Source organism: Gossypium raimondii, chromosome 1 (assembly GCF_025698545.1).
Source record: "Gossypium raimondii isolate GPD5lz chromosome 1, ASM2569854v1, whole genome shotgun sequence".
In the NCBI taxonomy this organism is placed as follows: domain Eukaryota; kingdom Viridiplantae; phylum Streptophyta; class Magnoliopsida; order Malvales; family Malvaceae; genus Gossypium; species Gossypium raimondii.
Window position 1 is genome coordinate 46,949,376 of NC_068565.1, and position 17,398 is coordinate 46,966,773.

The 17,398-nt window shown below is 30.2% G+C and overlaps 1 protein-coding gene across 1 annotated transcript; it reads right to left on the reverse strand.

The window, feature by feature from the left end:
• Positions 1-241: 241 nt before the first annotated feature.
• Positions 242-5,842, reverse strand: LOC105786138 (hypothetical protein). Its single transcript, XM_012612447.2, has 7 exons — positions 5,667-5,842; positions 3,492-4,816; positions 2,606-2,661; positions 2,280-2,513; positions 1,880-2,171; positions 1,589-1,785; positions 242-894 (listed from the first exon to the last, which is right to left on the reverse strand). Exons 2-7 carry the CDS (start codon positions 4,701-4,703, stop codon positions 735-737), a joined length of 2,151 nt encoding a protein of 716 aa, XP_012467901.1. The 5' UTR covers positions 4,704-4,816; positions 5,667-5,842; the 3' UTR covers positions 242-734.
• Positions 5,843-17,398: the final 11,556 nt, after the last annotated feature.

Here is a 17,398-nt window from a genome sequence, read left to right on the forward strand (position 1 = left end):
TTGAAATTAGAACCTTTTAAAATAGAAAATAAAAATAAATTCTTTTTTTTTTAACCACAAACAAATCAAGTTAGTGGTTAAAAATTACGAATGAAATCTATCAAAGATAGCATTAGTAGTACGGTTGAATTCATCGAAGCAATTTATGTTGAATTTAGTGTTTGCAAGCAATTACAGATAACTGCTGGGTACCCAAAAATAACAGATAATGGCATGTTTGATTTAAGAAACAAAAAGAACCTTTGAATCAAAACCTGTGCTATATTCATGCATATCTTACAATGCATCTTCCCTCCTGCAGTAATTGGAGTAACAGTTTTTAAAACAAGTAACAGACTTTACCGCCTAACAACCTTAACGGCCACAACACTCACGTTCCTAACTGACACATGTCATAGACCCTAAACCTCCCGAAGGTAGCCAATGGCACAATGATATTCAGTTACAGGCTCCCCCAAACTTATCAGGGAAAAGAACAAGACAAACTTTCATCCCAACCCCATGTATTATTTTTGTATAACACATTTCAATAAATATATGTAGATTAACCAAACTATGAATCTAAAAGAGAAGATTAAACAATTACTTTGTTGAAAAAATAAAACTGAAGCCTGACTGGTGTGATATCTTCTAAAACAATGAATCTACAAGTTTTAACCCTGGTGAAAATTTTATACGAAAGGGGAACCCTTATGATTAAGTATATGAGATGTATGGAAAAGGGGAAATTTTTTCTAACTGTAACAGTTCAATCCCCAATCATAGGGCTGATATATAATCCTCAATTGAGAATCAGCTATTATCCCCAGGAAAGCTTCTGCGTTAGTTGGCTCTAAGTAATTTGAGGCATGTTTCAATACCTCTATCTCATTCTGCCCAAAATCAACACTAAACCTGTTTATTAACAGCAAATAACACAAGTTGTTACCCGCAGAAGAAGTAAATTTATAAGGCAGTAAATTTTTCAAGCTTAATACCTATAGAAAATTTATTGCTAGCCGATAAAGTGGTTTGTATTTTAATCATCCAACTTTTACTAATTATTCAAAACAATATCACTTCATAACAACATGGCATCTTTCCTGTATTCTGTTTCTCTTGAGTGAAATTTATCAGTTCATGTATTTTATTATCATATGAAGGGAGGTTCTAATTTTCATCCCTATAAAGAATCTATCTTATTGTTATTCCCCGATGGGCATGGGTGTACAGTGTACTAAAGGCAACTGCAAAATTAATATTTGTTAGTGCAGCAATTTTAAACCAATGACTGCTCTGCTTTATAGCTATTAGCTAGTTGTCTTGAGTTCTTAACCTTAGGCGACCAAGACTTGCATAACTCTACAACTAAGAACTCCTGTAGGCTTATACAAGTCAGAATGAAGGCATCAGTTTTTAGAAGCTCCCTTAGCCAATGAATTAGACTGCATGAACGTGTATGTTAATGTGGCTCTGTGCATATGGGTGTTACCATGAGTGTGCATCTCCGCATGTAGAAACTATTAAAATCTAAATTTACCTACTGAACAGTAATGGCCTCTGGGAAGAAATACAAATTTGTGCAACAAAAACTCTTGAATTAACTTACCATTTAAGGAGCTTACTAGCATATGCAACCTTGCTACTCAAATCAACAGTAAGTCCACCAGATCTTATGAAAACCCGAGCTGCATCCATCAGCTCTTTATCAATATTTCTGGAAGAGTAGCATTGAAGAGCAGGCCCAGATCGGGTACCACAAACAAGGGCAAAGTGAATTAGAGGCTCAGGATATGGTAGAGCCACCTGATAAAAGCATATAACACCGAATGACCTAAATTCAATTTCCACATGAGACATTCAAGGCTTTAGTTTAGTTATTTTACCAACTTGGTCTCACCTGTAACCGTTTATCTCTGACACCAAATGGTTTCAAAAGATTGAATGGTGGCCTTTGATTGCACCTTAAAATGCCATTATGAATAGATGAAAGCGAGTATGTGAACCCACCAACAACATACTTGAAGTCTCCTAACAGCTTCCTCCATTCCAATGAACCATTAGGATGACCCCACACTAAAATTGCATGGATGGCCATCATATTGTACAAGTTTATGAAGAAGGCAAGCTTCTCCTCCCTTTGCATGTCCTGGACATCTACTCTTTGGAGCTCTTGAATTATTCTTAAATACCTAAAATTATTCAGCCATTAACAACAAAAACTTAATTAAGTAAAAAGAATCAAACAAAATTTTGAAGACAGTAGAGTGGGCAATATCATACAGTAAGAGGTGTCAAACCTTGCAAACTCTTCACTTCCATGAACACTTCTATAATCAACAAGTCTTCCATCTTCTGATGCATAGGCTTCTAAAATGGCACAGAACAGAAACCTCAATCTTGATGCAATTTCAGTGATGGGCTTTGGCTTCAGTTCAATCATACCCCTTGGAGTGTTGTGACACTGAGTTGATACGACAGGATCATGGTCCAAGAACCGATACAAGTGGTTACTATCCTCCAATAGATTCTCACTATTATTAAGTGTCATCAAGAAAAAAATTTATGAGAAGGATTGTCAACTGCTGAATAGAAGTTTTAATAAACTGGGAGGGTTTGGACTCACTCAAGAACATGTCGAAAGAACAGTTCACTGGCAAGCTTTCTCCCAAATTCAACAGCCTGTTACACGATAAAAAGGAAAAGAGAGGGGGAAATAATGCTGATATAACCACTTCCAAGAATGTATAAATAGAGCAGGCATACAAAATCTAGAATTTTAAACTCAACTCAAAACTCTTAAGTAGTCTGATATGATCAGTCAAAAACTAAGAGAAACGAAATAAATAAATGGAAAATATTTGGTACACCATTAGTGGAGTTTTTGGACTCCACAAGTAGGATCAGAGGGTTAACAAGTGTCCTATAGGAATATAGTAAAATATTAAGAAAAAAGACGTGGCAATTTTTTAAGGCAGCTTATGGAATAAAAGAGTACACTGCCAGAGTACCAAATATTAACCCCATAAATAAAATCTCCCAAAACCACTCATTTACAGCAAATAAACAAGAGAACGAGGAAAACAAGAAGAGCCATTATTGCAATATGTACAACTATTTTTCTGAGACTGTTTATCTTAAGACATGAAAGTAAAGATAAAATTGCCATCTATATAATGCACACACTTATTCATTATCTAGTTTTTCATCTGACCACTTGAAAGTTGAAAGGAAGGACGGAAAGAAAAGACATCAAGGGAACTTTCAGAAAATAAAATTTTCATACCATCCTTCATGAAAATTTTAATATGCAGCAAAAAAATGTTTCTTTGGCTTTACTCTGCATTCACCATAGGAAACCACTAAAATAGTGCTCTAATTCAGGAAATATTGGGTCCTAACACTCTCTGGAGAAAAATAATAATAGAAATAGAGGACAAATCCGTGAAGCAAACAGTTATCACCTGAAATTCACTATAATGGTCTGAGAGAACATAATAATCCAAACTAACCTCTTCCCTTTCCAGGTACTGATCTTCTGATAGGAAATCCACCGCTTCAGAACCTAGAAAACAATTAGTGAACCTGCGCATCTTGTAGAACCTATCCTTAACAACAATATATCTTTTCATTTTTTGGACAATTAGAGCTAGCTCATCAACAGGCCCTTTACAAGAAACATCATCTTCACCAGAAAGAGGTGATAAAGGAGCTTCAGTGGACGGTGCTTCAGTAATCAAAAAATCAATCTTCTCTGCAAGCTTGCCAGACATATCTAAGTGTTTGAGTTCGCTCAAGCCTCCAATCAGTACTTCATTAAAGAAGACCTTAGGAACAGCACAAGATCCAGATAACTTCTCTAGCTCCAATTTTCTACTGGGATATAAATCAATGTTGATCTCAACATATCTAAGTCTTTTGTTGCGCAGAAACCACCTAACTTCTCTACAATCTTGGCATCCTAACCTTGTATATAACAAAACTTTTCCTTTTGTGACAACAGGAATAAGTGATCCTTCAGTGTCATCCTCCCCCTGTTCAGCTTTCCATCCTGCATCAGCTGTACATGACATCTTAATATAGTTTAGGGGATTCCAGGCAGATCTTTCTGCAGTTTGTTCCCCGATTTTAGAAGAACCTGGGGCACCCTGATAAACACGAACAGTGCCCATTTCAACATCATCTCTTTTAATAGAAAGGTGATGCAAGACATTGGTCACTGCCACTGCACCCTTCTCCTTCACAAAATTTTTAAGCACCACTGCTTTCTCGGGCCACATATATCCCTCTTCCAGATTAAAACCCGAGGAACAAGTTGATGAATTTAGTTTGGTCTCCATCCCAGGAACCTCTGTGCCATCAAAGACAGGTTCTGGCTCATCAAAATGAACTGCTTTTGCAGTCTCATACATTTCTTCTAGTGCTTTAGAATATGATTCCCTATCCTTATCCATCTTGTCACATTTTTTAACATGTTTTTCCTTATCACCTAAATTGTCCTGAACAGCTCTAGATGCCAAGGCTTCATTCTGATCCCTGTCATCACCTGATCTGTCTTGTCCATTAACCTCATCTAACTTAATAACATTGTAATTACTGACATTCAGACTTCGTGTCTCCTCAGGTTTCCCCTGAACTTTCTGAATTCCATCAGTAATTTCCCCTAGTCTTTCATCAATCAGAGAAACTGTTGCATTCTTGCCACCAGAGTTGTCCTTTTCCATAATGTGAGCAGCACATAAATTTTGTCATCCAACTTGCTGAAGCAAGGCCCTTAAACTTTTAACCGCTTCTAGTACTTGTTAGACACAAGAATCAAGGATTTCATTGCAGGTTCCTGCAGGGATTTTGCACATGACTTAGCCAAATTCAACAGAAGACCAACTCCATCAGTCCATTGGGGATAAAAGTTCAATAATAAGATCCCATACACTGTCAGATTTGAAATTAGATAACTATACCAAAACTGCTTGACAAACAATAAGTTCTCCCGATTTCACATTTTAGCAATTCAAAAAGTTGGAAAAAACAGAAAATGGTAAAACTGGTATAGTCTATCAAGAACATGCTACAAAAACCAACATCTGAAATTCGCGTCCATAGTTCCTATTGATTGAATTTCCTAGACAGACTAAATTTTTTGTATCATTCAATATAAGCAGACATATTTAATCAAATCTTAATTACAAAATACTCATGATAGAGAAATGATCTCTTGAGCATTAGTCGCAATCTAGCAAGAAAGTCAAGCCACGAAGCTTTAATTATCGACCATAGTCGAACGAGTAGCTCATCTTTAACACGATATGGTGCAAGTAAAGCGAGAACATGCCTATATAATACTACAATACTAAAAAACATAAAGGCTAAAGGGAAAAGGGAAAAGAACAAAAAAAAAAAAAAAAACTAGCAGACAAATGCATGCCATGTGAAAAATGAATTAAATGAAAGGCAAAACTATTTCATTTCAGTTGAGATAATTGAAAATCATATAACAAGAAGAATAAACCTTAAGCGCTTAACGCTTGATACGTTTTCATTTCGTTATCAGACTACTTAGCTGTCCAGAAAATGAAAAAGAAAAATCAAAAAACCCTAGAAAATTACGAATTGATGAAAAGAAACTAGGTTTCGCAAGTTAATCGTATTGGAAACAATGAAAAACGAAAGTGAGAGAGAGAGCTTACAGATCCGGAGAGAGTGACGGGAAAGAGTTGAGAATGGAACAAGAAAAGGTCTGAAAAGAGTTGCACAATTCAAATGGAAATTGATTATGAGTTACGAATTTCCGTTGGGGGATTGCATTGAAATGAAATGAAAGGGTAGGAAATTGTTGGAAAGGAGGTGAGGGACAGTTTTTTTTTTTTTTAGTCAAGCGGGTAGCGGAAGAAGCGGGAAATCCATTTTTTTCACTTTTCCTTTTATATTTTTATTATAAAATTATCACACACGCACGTAATAAATCGAAGAATATATATAAAAAGATTTAGGTAAAATTGCCATAGAGGCCCATATACTAAGAGTTAGATTACATTTTGCCACTCTACTTAAAAAATGAACAAATTAGTCTTGTACAGTAGATCAAAGAGTAAATTGGTCCCTTTTTTTTAATTTTATCCATTTGTATTAGTAAAAACTAGCGTAGTTGATAAAATAACCAGAAAGTGACACATGATATGCCACATTTATCTTATCTTGACATATAGAGATCAATTTTAACCCTAGAAATAGATGTAATTTTATAGAAGAACCAATTTATTCTTTAATCTAACATATATAGACTATTGTACCCATTTTCTCTAGTTAAAGGTATAAAATACAATACAGTTCCTAGTACAAGTGTTTTCATGATATTCTTGCATAAAAAAGATAAATGAAGTTCTAGTTGAATCTATATGTCTTAAGTTCAAATTTCATAATTTGTGGATTTATGATTTTTCTTAAATATTTTCTATTTAAAATTTAAAAAATTTAAAATACTTTAATAATGCTATTTATTAGTTTTTAAATATAATGATGTTTTACTCTATTTTTAATTGAGTTAGTATGGTTTGACTTATGACACCGATTCAATTAATCATTTTAAGTCTATAATTTTATCATTTATTATTTTATTATTTTAAGGAATTAAAAAAACTTTTTAGCATAATTTTACTATATATTAACGTATAATTTTATTATTTATAAAATGAAAACTTTTGTAAGGTTGATAAATTGACTTGGATGACGGTTCAATTACTTTTTTTAATTTCACTATCTCAAAAATAATAAAATACTGTAATTGTTTTTACTACATTGTTTATATTTTATGATTAAATTTGAAAAATAATGTTATTATTGAAGTAGTAATTTAAATTAAATAATTGAAAATGAATTATTTAATAATTTCTTACATTTGGTAGGAATATTTTAACTATAAATTAATTTTAATTGATAATTTTAGTCATTCTCATGATTTGTTTTGAAAAAAGAAAAGATTTTTTTGTTTATTTTAAAATGTATTATTTTATTCATTTATCTAATTTTAAAATTAAATTTCTCTCTTTTTTACTTTTTTTAATACAATAACTAGAAGAAACTATTCATAGCCCCTCCCCAACCCTTAAATAAATAAGAGGATAATATATTTTAGCGCCACACTCAAAACCACGTCCTCTTGTACTAACAACAATGTCGATGTTAATCGAACTAAGACTCAATCAACTACTAATTACTCTTTATTTTATATTTAAATATTGTAATACATATGTTTAATAAAAAAGTAAATTATACCAATAGTCACTCAACTTTGACCTCAATGACAAAATAGTCACTTAACTTTAAAAAGTTAACAAATTAGTTATTAACGTTATCGAAAAGTGACAAATCAGTCATCCATTAAAATTTTCCATTACAAGCCTAATGGGACAGATGACATGGCCAATTAACTTGTCACGTTGGACGAGGCAAAGTTGAGTGACTATTTTTTTTCTCTTGCCTTTTTTGTGTTTTTAAAAATGGCCCAATATTTTTACTTTTTGCATAAATGGTCCAATATGTTTATACTTCTTCTTCTTCATACCAACAATCTCGCCATCACCACCTCTTCCATAACCATATTTGGCGTCACCATCGTTGACCTCCAAACCACCACCCTATCTATTCTTTTTCTTTTTCAATCCCCCCCAATAGATGAGCCACCACAGTTGGGATTTGATTGTCTTTTTCTGTTGCCCAAAGCTATTAACTCTGAAAAAATCATATTGAAATGGGATTGGAGACAATTTAGGGTCAAATTATCAGTACCAACAACCAAACCAATGAGGAGAAAATCCTCCAAAACAACATTCAAATGATTCAAGGACCAAAATGACTCGAATTTGTCAATATCTTCATGGGATATGATGATATAAACAAAAGGATCGTCAATTAAGCTAAACAACACTAACTCAATTACTAAGTTGCATAAAACAAAATTAAAAGCAAAACAAGGAGAACATCCAAACAAACTATACAATCGATTGAACCCATGATTTTCGGGAACAAAGGAAGCGATTCCTTCAAAGGGACAACCAAATGCCAACAAATGAAATTATGGGTTGGGTCAGTGTTTAGCAAGATCCCAAATCCAAAATCAGATTTGGCCGAATACGACAAAGAAAAGCTCTTGATCGTTCTCGTCACCGAAATTATTCTTTGTGAAGCTTGCCCCACCACCATCATTGCGATCTTAATCTATATATTTTATTTTTTGTCATAATTTAGTCCTCTATTTTTATAATATCATTAGTAAATAGTTAATATTGTTAACAATATCAAAGCTAACGTCAATTTTAAGAACACTATTCTAAGAAAAAAAAAATCATGACAAGTTTGAATATGTGTTTTAAGAAAAAAATTCCACATTAATATTTTCTTTTATTTAAAAATATGCACTAGTAAGTTTAATAGAATAATTTTAATAATCATAACAACTAGATTTAAAATTTTAAAGCAAAAAATAGAGGAACTAAATCCTTAAAAGTAAAAATAGGGACTAAATTTTTAATATACGACTTAAATCATATTTTAGCCTTCAAAAGTTTACTCTATAATTTGACATAAATAAATAATTAACCCAAAACTTAGATTATGAACCATACTAATATCAATTATAAAACGATAATCGTCGTCTTATTTGGCTGTTACCTAAAGTTAATCACTCTTCCTATATAAAAGACAAACACAAAGTTAGTGTTTACATTAAAATAATTCTCATAGTTAAATCGTTTACTCTATCTTCATCCTCGTGGTATAGATAATCTCTTAAGCTATAATGATATTATTAGTCATATTCCTCCCAACAACAAAACTGACTTGATTTAAGCTTAATGATAGTAGGCATAGTAATCGGTTAGTTGTTGTCGTAGTGATACTACATTAAATGCACAGTTGCATGAATGTCTCCTTTGTGGCAAATCAGCACTTCCAATCACAGGCAAAGGGGGGTATTAGAACAAAAGGCCTAGTCCATTTCTTTATCTTCGGGCCTTAAAGCTTGAATGTTTCTTCTTAACACCTCTATCTCATCGTGACATGTATGTTGTTGTGGTCAAAGATTTTGAGTGGGAATTATGAGCTTAACCTTGGGCATTTAGAGAAAAAGCAGCTTCATCATGTTGGGTTTGGAGGGAAGGGGGTTTGACTTGCCCTCTACTCTTTTATAATTTCGGTATTTTGGCAGTGTTACTCCTAGTATTGTTGGCACTGTTGTTCATTTGCTCTGGAAACTTCAGAACTTGTTGAGAAGAAGAGTTAAGGTTTTAATACAAACATGATATCTAATAGGGAAATAACTTACATTAGAATGATCCTAAAAACTAAGGGTTTTAGGCACCAAAATTTTTTTGCCACATCATCAAATTTTAAAGTTATGAAATTATTATTATACACTTATTAATTGATAAATTATTTTATGGACCCTTTCCACCATATTATTCATGGCCCATTTTCAATTATTTAATAATATTTTAACAATTTTTTTCATGTCATTGACAAATAATTTTGAGAAATAATTTTGAGAAATTCTTTTACCCTGAAACTTGAATATAGAATCTTGATTCCTTACTCAAAGATTTAGAACCCCAAACTATAATCTTGAATCCTTGTACCCTAAACTCGAACCCTGAATCTTAAACTCATAAATTGTAACCCTAAATATAAATTTAAACTTTAAACCTTGAACCCCAAACCTAACGCCCAAACCTTGAACCTTAAGGGCCAGTTCTTCATTGCTTAAAAAAAGCACTTCTGACTCCAAAAGCACTTTTGGAAGAAAAGCTGTGAAGAACAAGCTGTTTTTGACTGAAATTTTTAGCTTTTCAGACGTGCTTTTCAAAAGCACTTCTGAAAAGGAGAAGCTAAAAATTTCAGCTTTTCCTCTCCCAAAAGTACTTTTGGTGCTTAATTACTTTTTCAACCCTCCAATAACATAATATTTTCCTTTTTTTTCTTGGTGCTTAAGTACAAATGTGTTAAAATCATTAATTAAAAATAAAAAAAATTAAAATACTAATTACAAATATTTAATGGTTATATTTAAATAATTAAAATATAGTTTATATATTCTAATTAAATTTTATAAATAATTAATATTTATTGCTTAAAATATTTAAAATTTATATTTCATATATTAAAATATTAACAAAAAGTTATAATAATTTTTTTATATTCTTACTAAAATATAATAATATTAACTAATTTAAATATTATTTAAATGCATATTTGTTACTTGATAATAACACGTTTAAAATGGACATTTTATTTCTCAAAAGTACTTTTTGACAGCAATGCTAAACACTCAAATTTTAAATCAAACTTTTCAAAAGCACTTTTCCACAGTACTTTTCAAAAGCAATGAAGAACTGACCCTAAATCTCAAATAGAAACTATGAATCTTAAATCTCAAATTGAAACCCTGAACCTCAAGGTTCGGGGTTCAAGATAAAATAATTACCAAAATCATATGTCAATGGCATGAAAAAAATTGTACAAAAATTACTATCTTTTTAAAAAATTTGGTTGCATAAAATAAAAATATTAACTTATGAAAAAACAGAATAATTAAAATTTGTAAAAGAATAAAAGATGTTTGTTTATAATTTAAAAATTAATTATTTTAAGTAATTTAATTCAAGTTAAATTAAGTTGGAGAAGATATTAGATATAGATGAGTATATAATAATACTTTACTATCTTTAAAATTTAATGACGTGTCACTATTTTATTAGTGCCTAAAAACTATGTTTTTAGGATGATCCTAATATAATTTTATTCCCATTTAATATATTAATAGGTAATAAAAGTGTATTTTTTATTTCACAAGCAATCTTAAAAATTGTCATATGTTTCTCTTTTTAAAATATTTTTTATTATTATTTTACTATACTCATATAAGGCACTTGTCAATCTCCCTAACTCTACTTGTGGAGTCTAAAAACTCTATTAACAATATACCAAATATTATTTTATAAAATAAATAATAAATGAAAATATTCAATAAAATGGGATTCCATTTAAATGTCGCTGGTAACGTCTTTTCGGGGTGTTTTATCTAATTTTGCTTGCAGGCCTGTTTGTTTTGGGCCTTATACTGCTTTTGTTTTTAATCTATTTGTTTTATTCTCATAAAGTCCAGCCCGTTTGTTGATTAAAAATTAAAAATATATATATTGAAACCCATGTGATGACTTGACGGTTAAGGGTGCTCACCGCTCCAAGTGTGGCCTGAGTTCGATTCGCAAGCCTTCATCTAACAACTTATCAATAGTTAGTTCACGAATCTCAACTTGGCGAACTATGCTCCTCCTCACCTATAGTTAGCTCGCAAACCTCAGCCTGACGAACTATGTATCTCTAAGACTATACGAGCATCATGTGGAAATCCAGAATAGTTAATTGTTAGTCATTGTAACATATCTCATCTTAAGACACCACATCATTGTCACTATTAAATATATCAAATCAAGCTTTCACGCCAAGTATCTTTAGACATTACCAAAATTATCCTCTACTGTAAAAGAGCTATGCAAATAGCTCACAAACTCACCTAGACAACCCACCAAATCTCCATCTCCCCCAAGAGAATTAATACTTCCTCCCAACCTGTGTTCTTTCCTTCATCAAACCATCATCTCCTTCCCTTCGTTTACCTCAGTAATTAACCATTTTAATGAAATTTTTTATTGATTAATAATATGACTTCGTATTAATTAATGGTCACATAATATAAATTATAATACCAATTTAAAATGTCTATATCATTATATATGTCGGATATTTTATTTATTTTTAATGATTTTAATTTGTAAATATTTATATTATATATCATACGTATTCAATAATAGTAATAAAATCATATTTAAAAATAAATATTATTAAAAATATTTTAAAATAAAAATTTAACTTAAAACTCAAAATTTCCATATACTTTTCTATTTTTTATAACATATATGATTAGCTTTTTCTTTTCTTTTCTTTTGTAACATATATGATTAGATATGATTGCTTTAATCAATGAAGCACCACGATTAAAGGAATTAAAGAGCGAATGACAAGCTCCTTGAACTCCAAGAGAATTTCCTTTGTGAAGACGTTTCACTAATTGCATTAGTGAAAAGTGAGTCCTGTATAAATACAATTGGTAATCAGAAAAAGAATAGTACGAAACATGTATCTATTTTTAAATAATTTAATGTTATATCAATATTTTTATTTTAAAAAAATAAAATTTAATATAAAATTATTGATGTGAAATTGAATTATTAAAATATTCCCATTTCATACCCAAAGATCTCATTTCCATAACGCAATTCTAGGCATAAATATTATTGTATGAAAAATAAGGATTGGATTGAATTATTGAGGTGATGAGATTGCTTTTTTTTTTTTCTAAAGGTTCTAAAATTTGGTTAAAAAGGAAAAGGGCAACAAAAAGAAGACGTTTCAGTGGCAGTGGAAAGCATTATCCTATCTTTTGATCTAATCATTTATATTAATGAACAAAAGTTACATCAATTTGTTTTTGTCTTTTGCCCATCCTATGCATCCACAAAAGAAATACTTTTTAAATTGAATATAAGTAAATGATTCGAGTTAATGTGTTCAGTTCGGTTTAAATTTTATATTATTTAATTTAGTTTTAGATTAATGTTATTATTCAAATCGCATAATTGATTCAAGTTCAGTTTTTTTTTCTTTTTACATGGAACTCGTTTTATTTAAATAAGACTAAATGAAGGAACAGTTCTTATAAAATAATAGCTTGATCGTTTCAATGTATATAGATGTTATAATAAACGTCGATAATGGTGGTAAAACAATTACAAAGCAATAAGAAAAGAAAAAGAATACTCATATTTTACGTGGAAACCCTTTCGGGAGAAAAATCACAGGCAAAGGGGGAGAAAATTCACTAATCTTGAAAAACGAATGATGTAATAGGAGTTTCAACTACATCTATTTAAGGGTTGAAAAATCGTGTTCTAATCAAAGTCAAATAGAAAAATAATAGTTCTATATGGATTCAACTTGTGTTGTATGGCCTACGGCCCTCGGCCTTTCGCCCCCACAGTCCCCTTATTGTGCCACTGTATTTATTTCTTCAACAAGTGACGAGATTCAGGTCACACAATCTCTAACAATAGACCAATTCATTTAATCCAACTGTTATTATTAAAATTAGATATATTCATACAAAAAATATTTCATAAAAAAAGTTATAAAAGTGTAATTTTTTGTAACTTTTATTATTAAATTGTGTAAATAAATTTAATAATATTTCATAAATAAATAATTATTTATTTTATAAATAAAATATCATAATTATAATTATAAGCTAATTCTAATTTTAGAAAAATTGTGTATGAAAATTTATAATATTTTATTTATAAAATAAATAATTATTCGCAAGTTGTTAATTATATACATGTGATATTTATGAATTTAATTGATTATATGGCATATTGCAATGACTCGGTTATAACTAATTAAAAGAAATGACAGAACAAAACATTAGGTATAAGAATGATTTATGTATTAGCTTTTCTTTTAACAACTAATTTGAATGATTATGACATTAATTTAATTATTCAATGCACTTTATAAATATATAAATGAATCCAAAGCATGTATCATGATTGTTGTTTGAAAAAGAAATCAAGAATTACAATATAAGTTTTTTCCGAAACAATGTTATATATGTATATATTATAAACCCCAAATTTACTAAAACCCTCAAACCAAATCACAATTATTGGTTTCAAATATTTTGATTTTTATTCTATAAGATTTTGATTTCAATTTCAAAAGTTAAAAATCAAGTTTAATTTTTGTCTGAGGTGAAACTAAAGTAAAACATTTGGAGGGCCCACATGTTAATTGAAATCACCGTTTTTTTTGTTATCCGATTGATTCTCAACACCAAATATTCGCCTATAATTAGTTTTGAATTTAGAAAGATTTTTTTAAAAAGGGAATCTATGGGAAGGGTTTGAATCTTAAGTTTTTTTATTGATGTAATTATAGATATATTTATTCGTTTTACGGTTTGAAATTAATCTTATTCAGGTTGAGAGCGGAATTTGAGTAAAGTCTTTCCAATAACGATAACTCTAAGATTTGAACTATTCGAATGCTTGGAGAAGAAATCTATATTTTTTTTATAAAAACTAAAAAATTTACAATTAGGTTTCGCTCTAAATTGGGATAAACTATGTTCAAATTTATACTATCCACCGTACATGTAGTTCAATCCTTACCAAAGTGCCTCAGACAAAATAAAAATAAAATAAGTATATTTATATGTATATATTTTTCGTAGTTTTTGTTTTGCCCGCTCTATTTTCTTTAAAAGTAGAGATAATTTTATTTTTACTTTTAATTTTTAGTTATGTTTTGACTTATATGTGAAATTTTCCAAAATAAAGGCGCGCACCAAATCTATTAAGAATTGTTCTCAAAGAGCTTTATCACGATATATCATAATGATGATGATGATAAATTTAAGATGATGAGGAGAATGATAAGCTATCTAAGACTTAACTTTTTTTGCATCATTGATACAGTGGGGTCTCTTGGGGCTTTTGGCAATCTTTTGTTGGTTGATTGATGTTCATCATCAGGTTAATTTGATGATGCTAGAATATAAATTTCGACGATTCGATCAAGTTGATGCATCTCTGGGTTGTTTATGAATTATTCCAATGTTACAGTTAATGTCAATTTGTCCTTTTCTTTAGATTACTTTACAGACATAACAATTGTGCATTAATTTATAGTGAATTATTTATTGTTTATACGAATCGTTATATTATTGTTATTCATTATGCCTATTAATAATAATATTTTCTTAAATAAAAAAAAACCCCATTATTTGTCCATTTGCATGGCTTAAAAAAGCTATCTTTTTTTTCAGGTCGTTAACTAAGGATTCAGTCATCAAATTGCTTTACAGGAGGCCCAAAACTTTAAAATCATCTTTTATATATGTTTGGCAAGGCAGAATTCATATAAAAGAATGCCACTTGGATTCCATCCCATGAGTAATGGGATTATGGGAGGTAGGGAAGGGAGCTAAATTCAAAGAATAAAATTTAAAAGTTAAAAGCAAAGCAAAGAAAGAAATTAAAATTTCCCACCTGAAAGCATTAAAGAAAAAGTGACCTAATTTCTATGGTGGATGTCTTTTCCTCTTTAGACTTTACACACTGATTCTCTCCCTCTCCCTTATCTTAATTAATTAGCTTAACCCAAAGTAGATATGATATGAGCAACTCATTTTGGACTCAAAAGGGGCTTTCATTTGTTGCTACCTATAATATCTAATTAACTATAATAATGTTGAGATTCCTATAAAGAAAATTTAGTGCTCCTCTTATATATAGTGGCAATCATGTAGGGGAAAAAAAGCATGCATTAACATATATAGGCCATTTCCCCATTGTTTTCCTTTTTTTTTTTTTAGAAAAATCATTTATCCACCAATAAATAATAAAGATAAAATCAATTGAGTCTTATTTTGATTGGCGTGGGTATTGTTACTAATGTAGGAGGACATGAATTCGAGCGCGCTGAAACGTATTATTCTCCCATTTATGAGTTGAGGAAGGGTTATGAATAATTCTAGCTATTGTGTCAAAAAGAGCACATGCTTTTGAAAATTTAAAATTCAAGATATTGTGAAGCTGTGTTTTCAAAAAAAATAAAAATTTTTGAACAATCTCATTATAGGTTCTGATCATATCTATTTTTTTTTGACATAGTGCTTAAAGCTACTCATAGTCTCTCGCCAATCCATAAATAGGAAGATAATGCGTTTCAATGCACTCGAACCCACGTCCTCCTGCATTGATAACAATATTCATATTAATCAAATTAAAACTCGTTCAAGAAAAAAAAAAGTAACCATCATAATAATACATTTTGGGCAAGGAAAATGGTTTGCTACGTAAATGCAACGTAATAATGTGGGTATATGTGTGTTGAAAGTGAGAGCGAAAAGGAGTGATAGAGATAGGCAGATTATACATGCAAATTGGCGGTATTATTTAAGAGTTAATGTGGTTCATGGGGTAGCCCCTACCCCCCCTCCCAAGGAAAAGAAATGACCTGTTCCTTTTATTTATTTATTTATTCATTTATTACAAAAACATAATTAAAATAAATTTGAAAATCTGAATATTTATTTAAAAAAATTCGAATATAAAATCTAAATATTTTCAAAACGTCGGCGTTTTAATAAGAGTGTTAATTGTTACTAATTCTTCATTTTTCCTCCCTAATTGTACAAACTCTTCACATATGTGTGAAGCACAAATTTATATATAGAGTGATTTTTCAATACTAAAAATCTAGATTACTTAGTGTTATGGTTTTGGAGAGAGAGAATTCGTCAAGTTTAGCCTACTAAAGTATTAACCACAAGTATAACATCACTTAATAATTTATTCTCCACTAAGGGTCAATTATTATACCCATTCTCATACATTCTCCTCAAGTTGCCCCCATCACATACTAATCAACCATCCATACCTTTATAACCAACTTGTATTTTTCTGGTGTCGCCTACATTAAAATTAGAGGTGATTATGGGTTAAGTCTGGACTCAATAGAATTTTAAGTTCGTTTTTTAAGTTTTTGACTTAATTCGATCAAAAAATTTGGCTTAAAATTTTATTTAAATCCGGTTGGATAAAAATATTAAAATCTCAGCCTGACCTGGTTCGCCCGTATTAATTTTTTTTATATAAGAACAAATTTAAAAAATATAATACATCAGATACACTAAAAATATTAAAATAAATATTTCCCAACAAATTGAAAATAAATTAAAAAATTTATTTATACTTAAATAATATCAAGATAGGTGTACCTTAACAAACAAATACATCTAAAATAGTAGTAAAATTAACAATAAAACAAGAGTTATACAATATCCAAATAATAACAACAAAATAGTAGCAATATAATTACAAAACGACATCAAAATAGCACTAAAACGTAACTTTTTTTTTTGGTCGAGCTCGGGGCCAAAAAGAGCTTACCCAAGGCGGGCCTACTTTTTTTTTCTAAATTTATTTTTTGAGTTTATATTTTTACCCAAATCCACTCAATTTTCCCAACCAGGCAAAAAATAAGTTATAGTCAAAACTCATTCCTCTTTATAAAATCCCTCTTTATGATTAAGAGAGGCTTAGAAATATGACAAAACCCAATCAAATCTCTTCAAAAAAAAAACACTCTTGAAGTTCATGAGATTCTTTAAAATCATTAACTTTATTTGTCTTAAAAATTTTGTTATATATAAATTTTTTGAAGCATATAGTAAAATTTGTGTCGTGTTACTTGTTTGTAATACTAAGAGAAAATATTGTTAAAAAGAAATACCTTTGGTTTCTAGAAA

Bases quoted from the DNA above. Each gene is read 5' to 3' on its own strand.
- LOC105786138 (XM_012612447.2), bottom strand. From the start codon at position 4,703: ATGGAAAAGGACAACTCTGGTGGCAAGAATGCAACAGTTTCTCTGATT. The intron at 2,514-2,605 runs GTGAGTCCAAAC...ACTTAATAATAG, and splicing joins TTCTTTCGACATGTTCTTGA to TGAGAATCTATTGGAGGATA. The intron at 895-1,588 runs GTAAGTTAATTC...GTTAATAAACAG, and splicing joins GCTAGTAAGCTCCTTAAATG to GTTTAGTGTTGATTTTGGGC.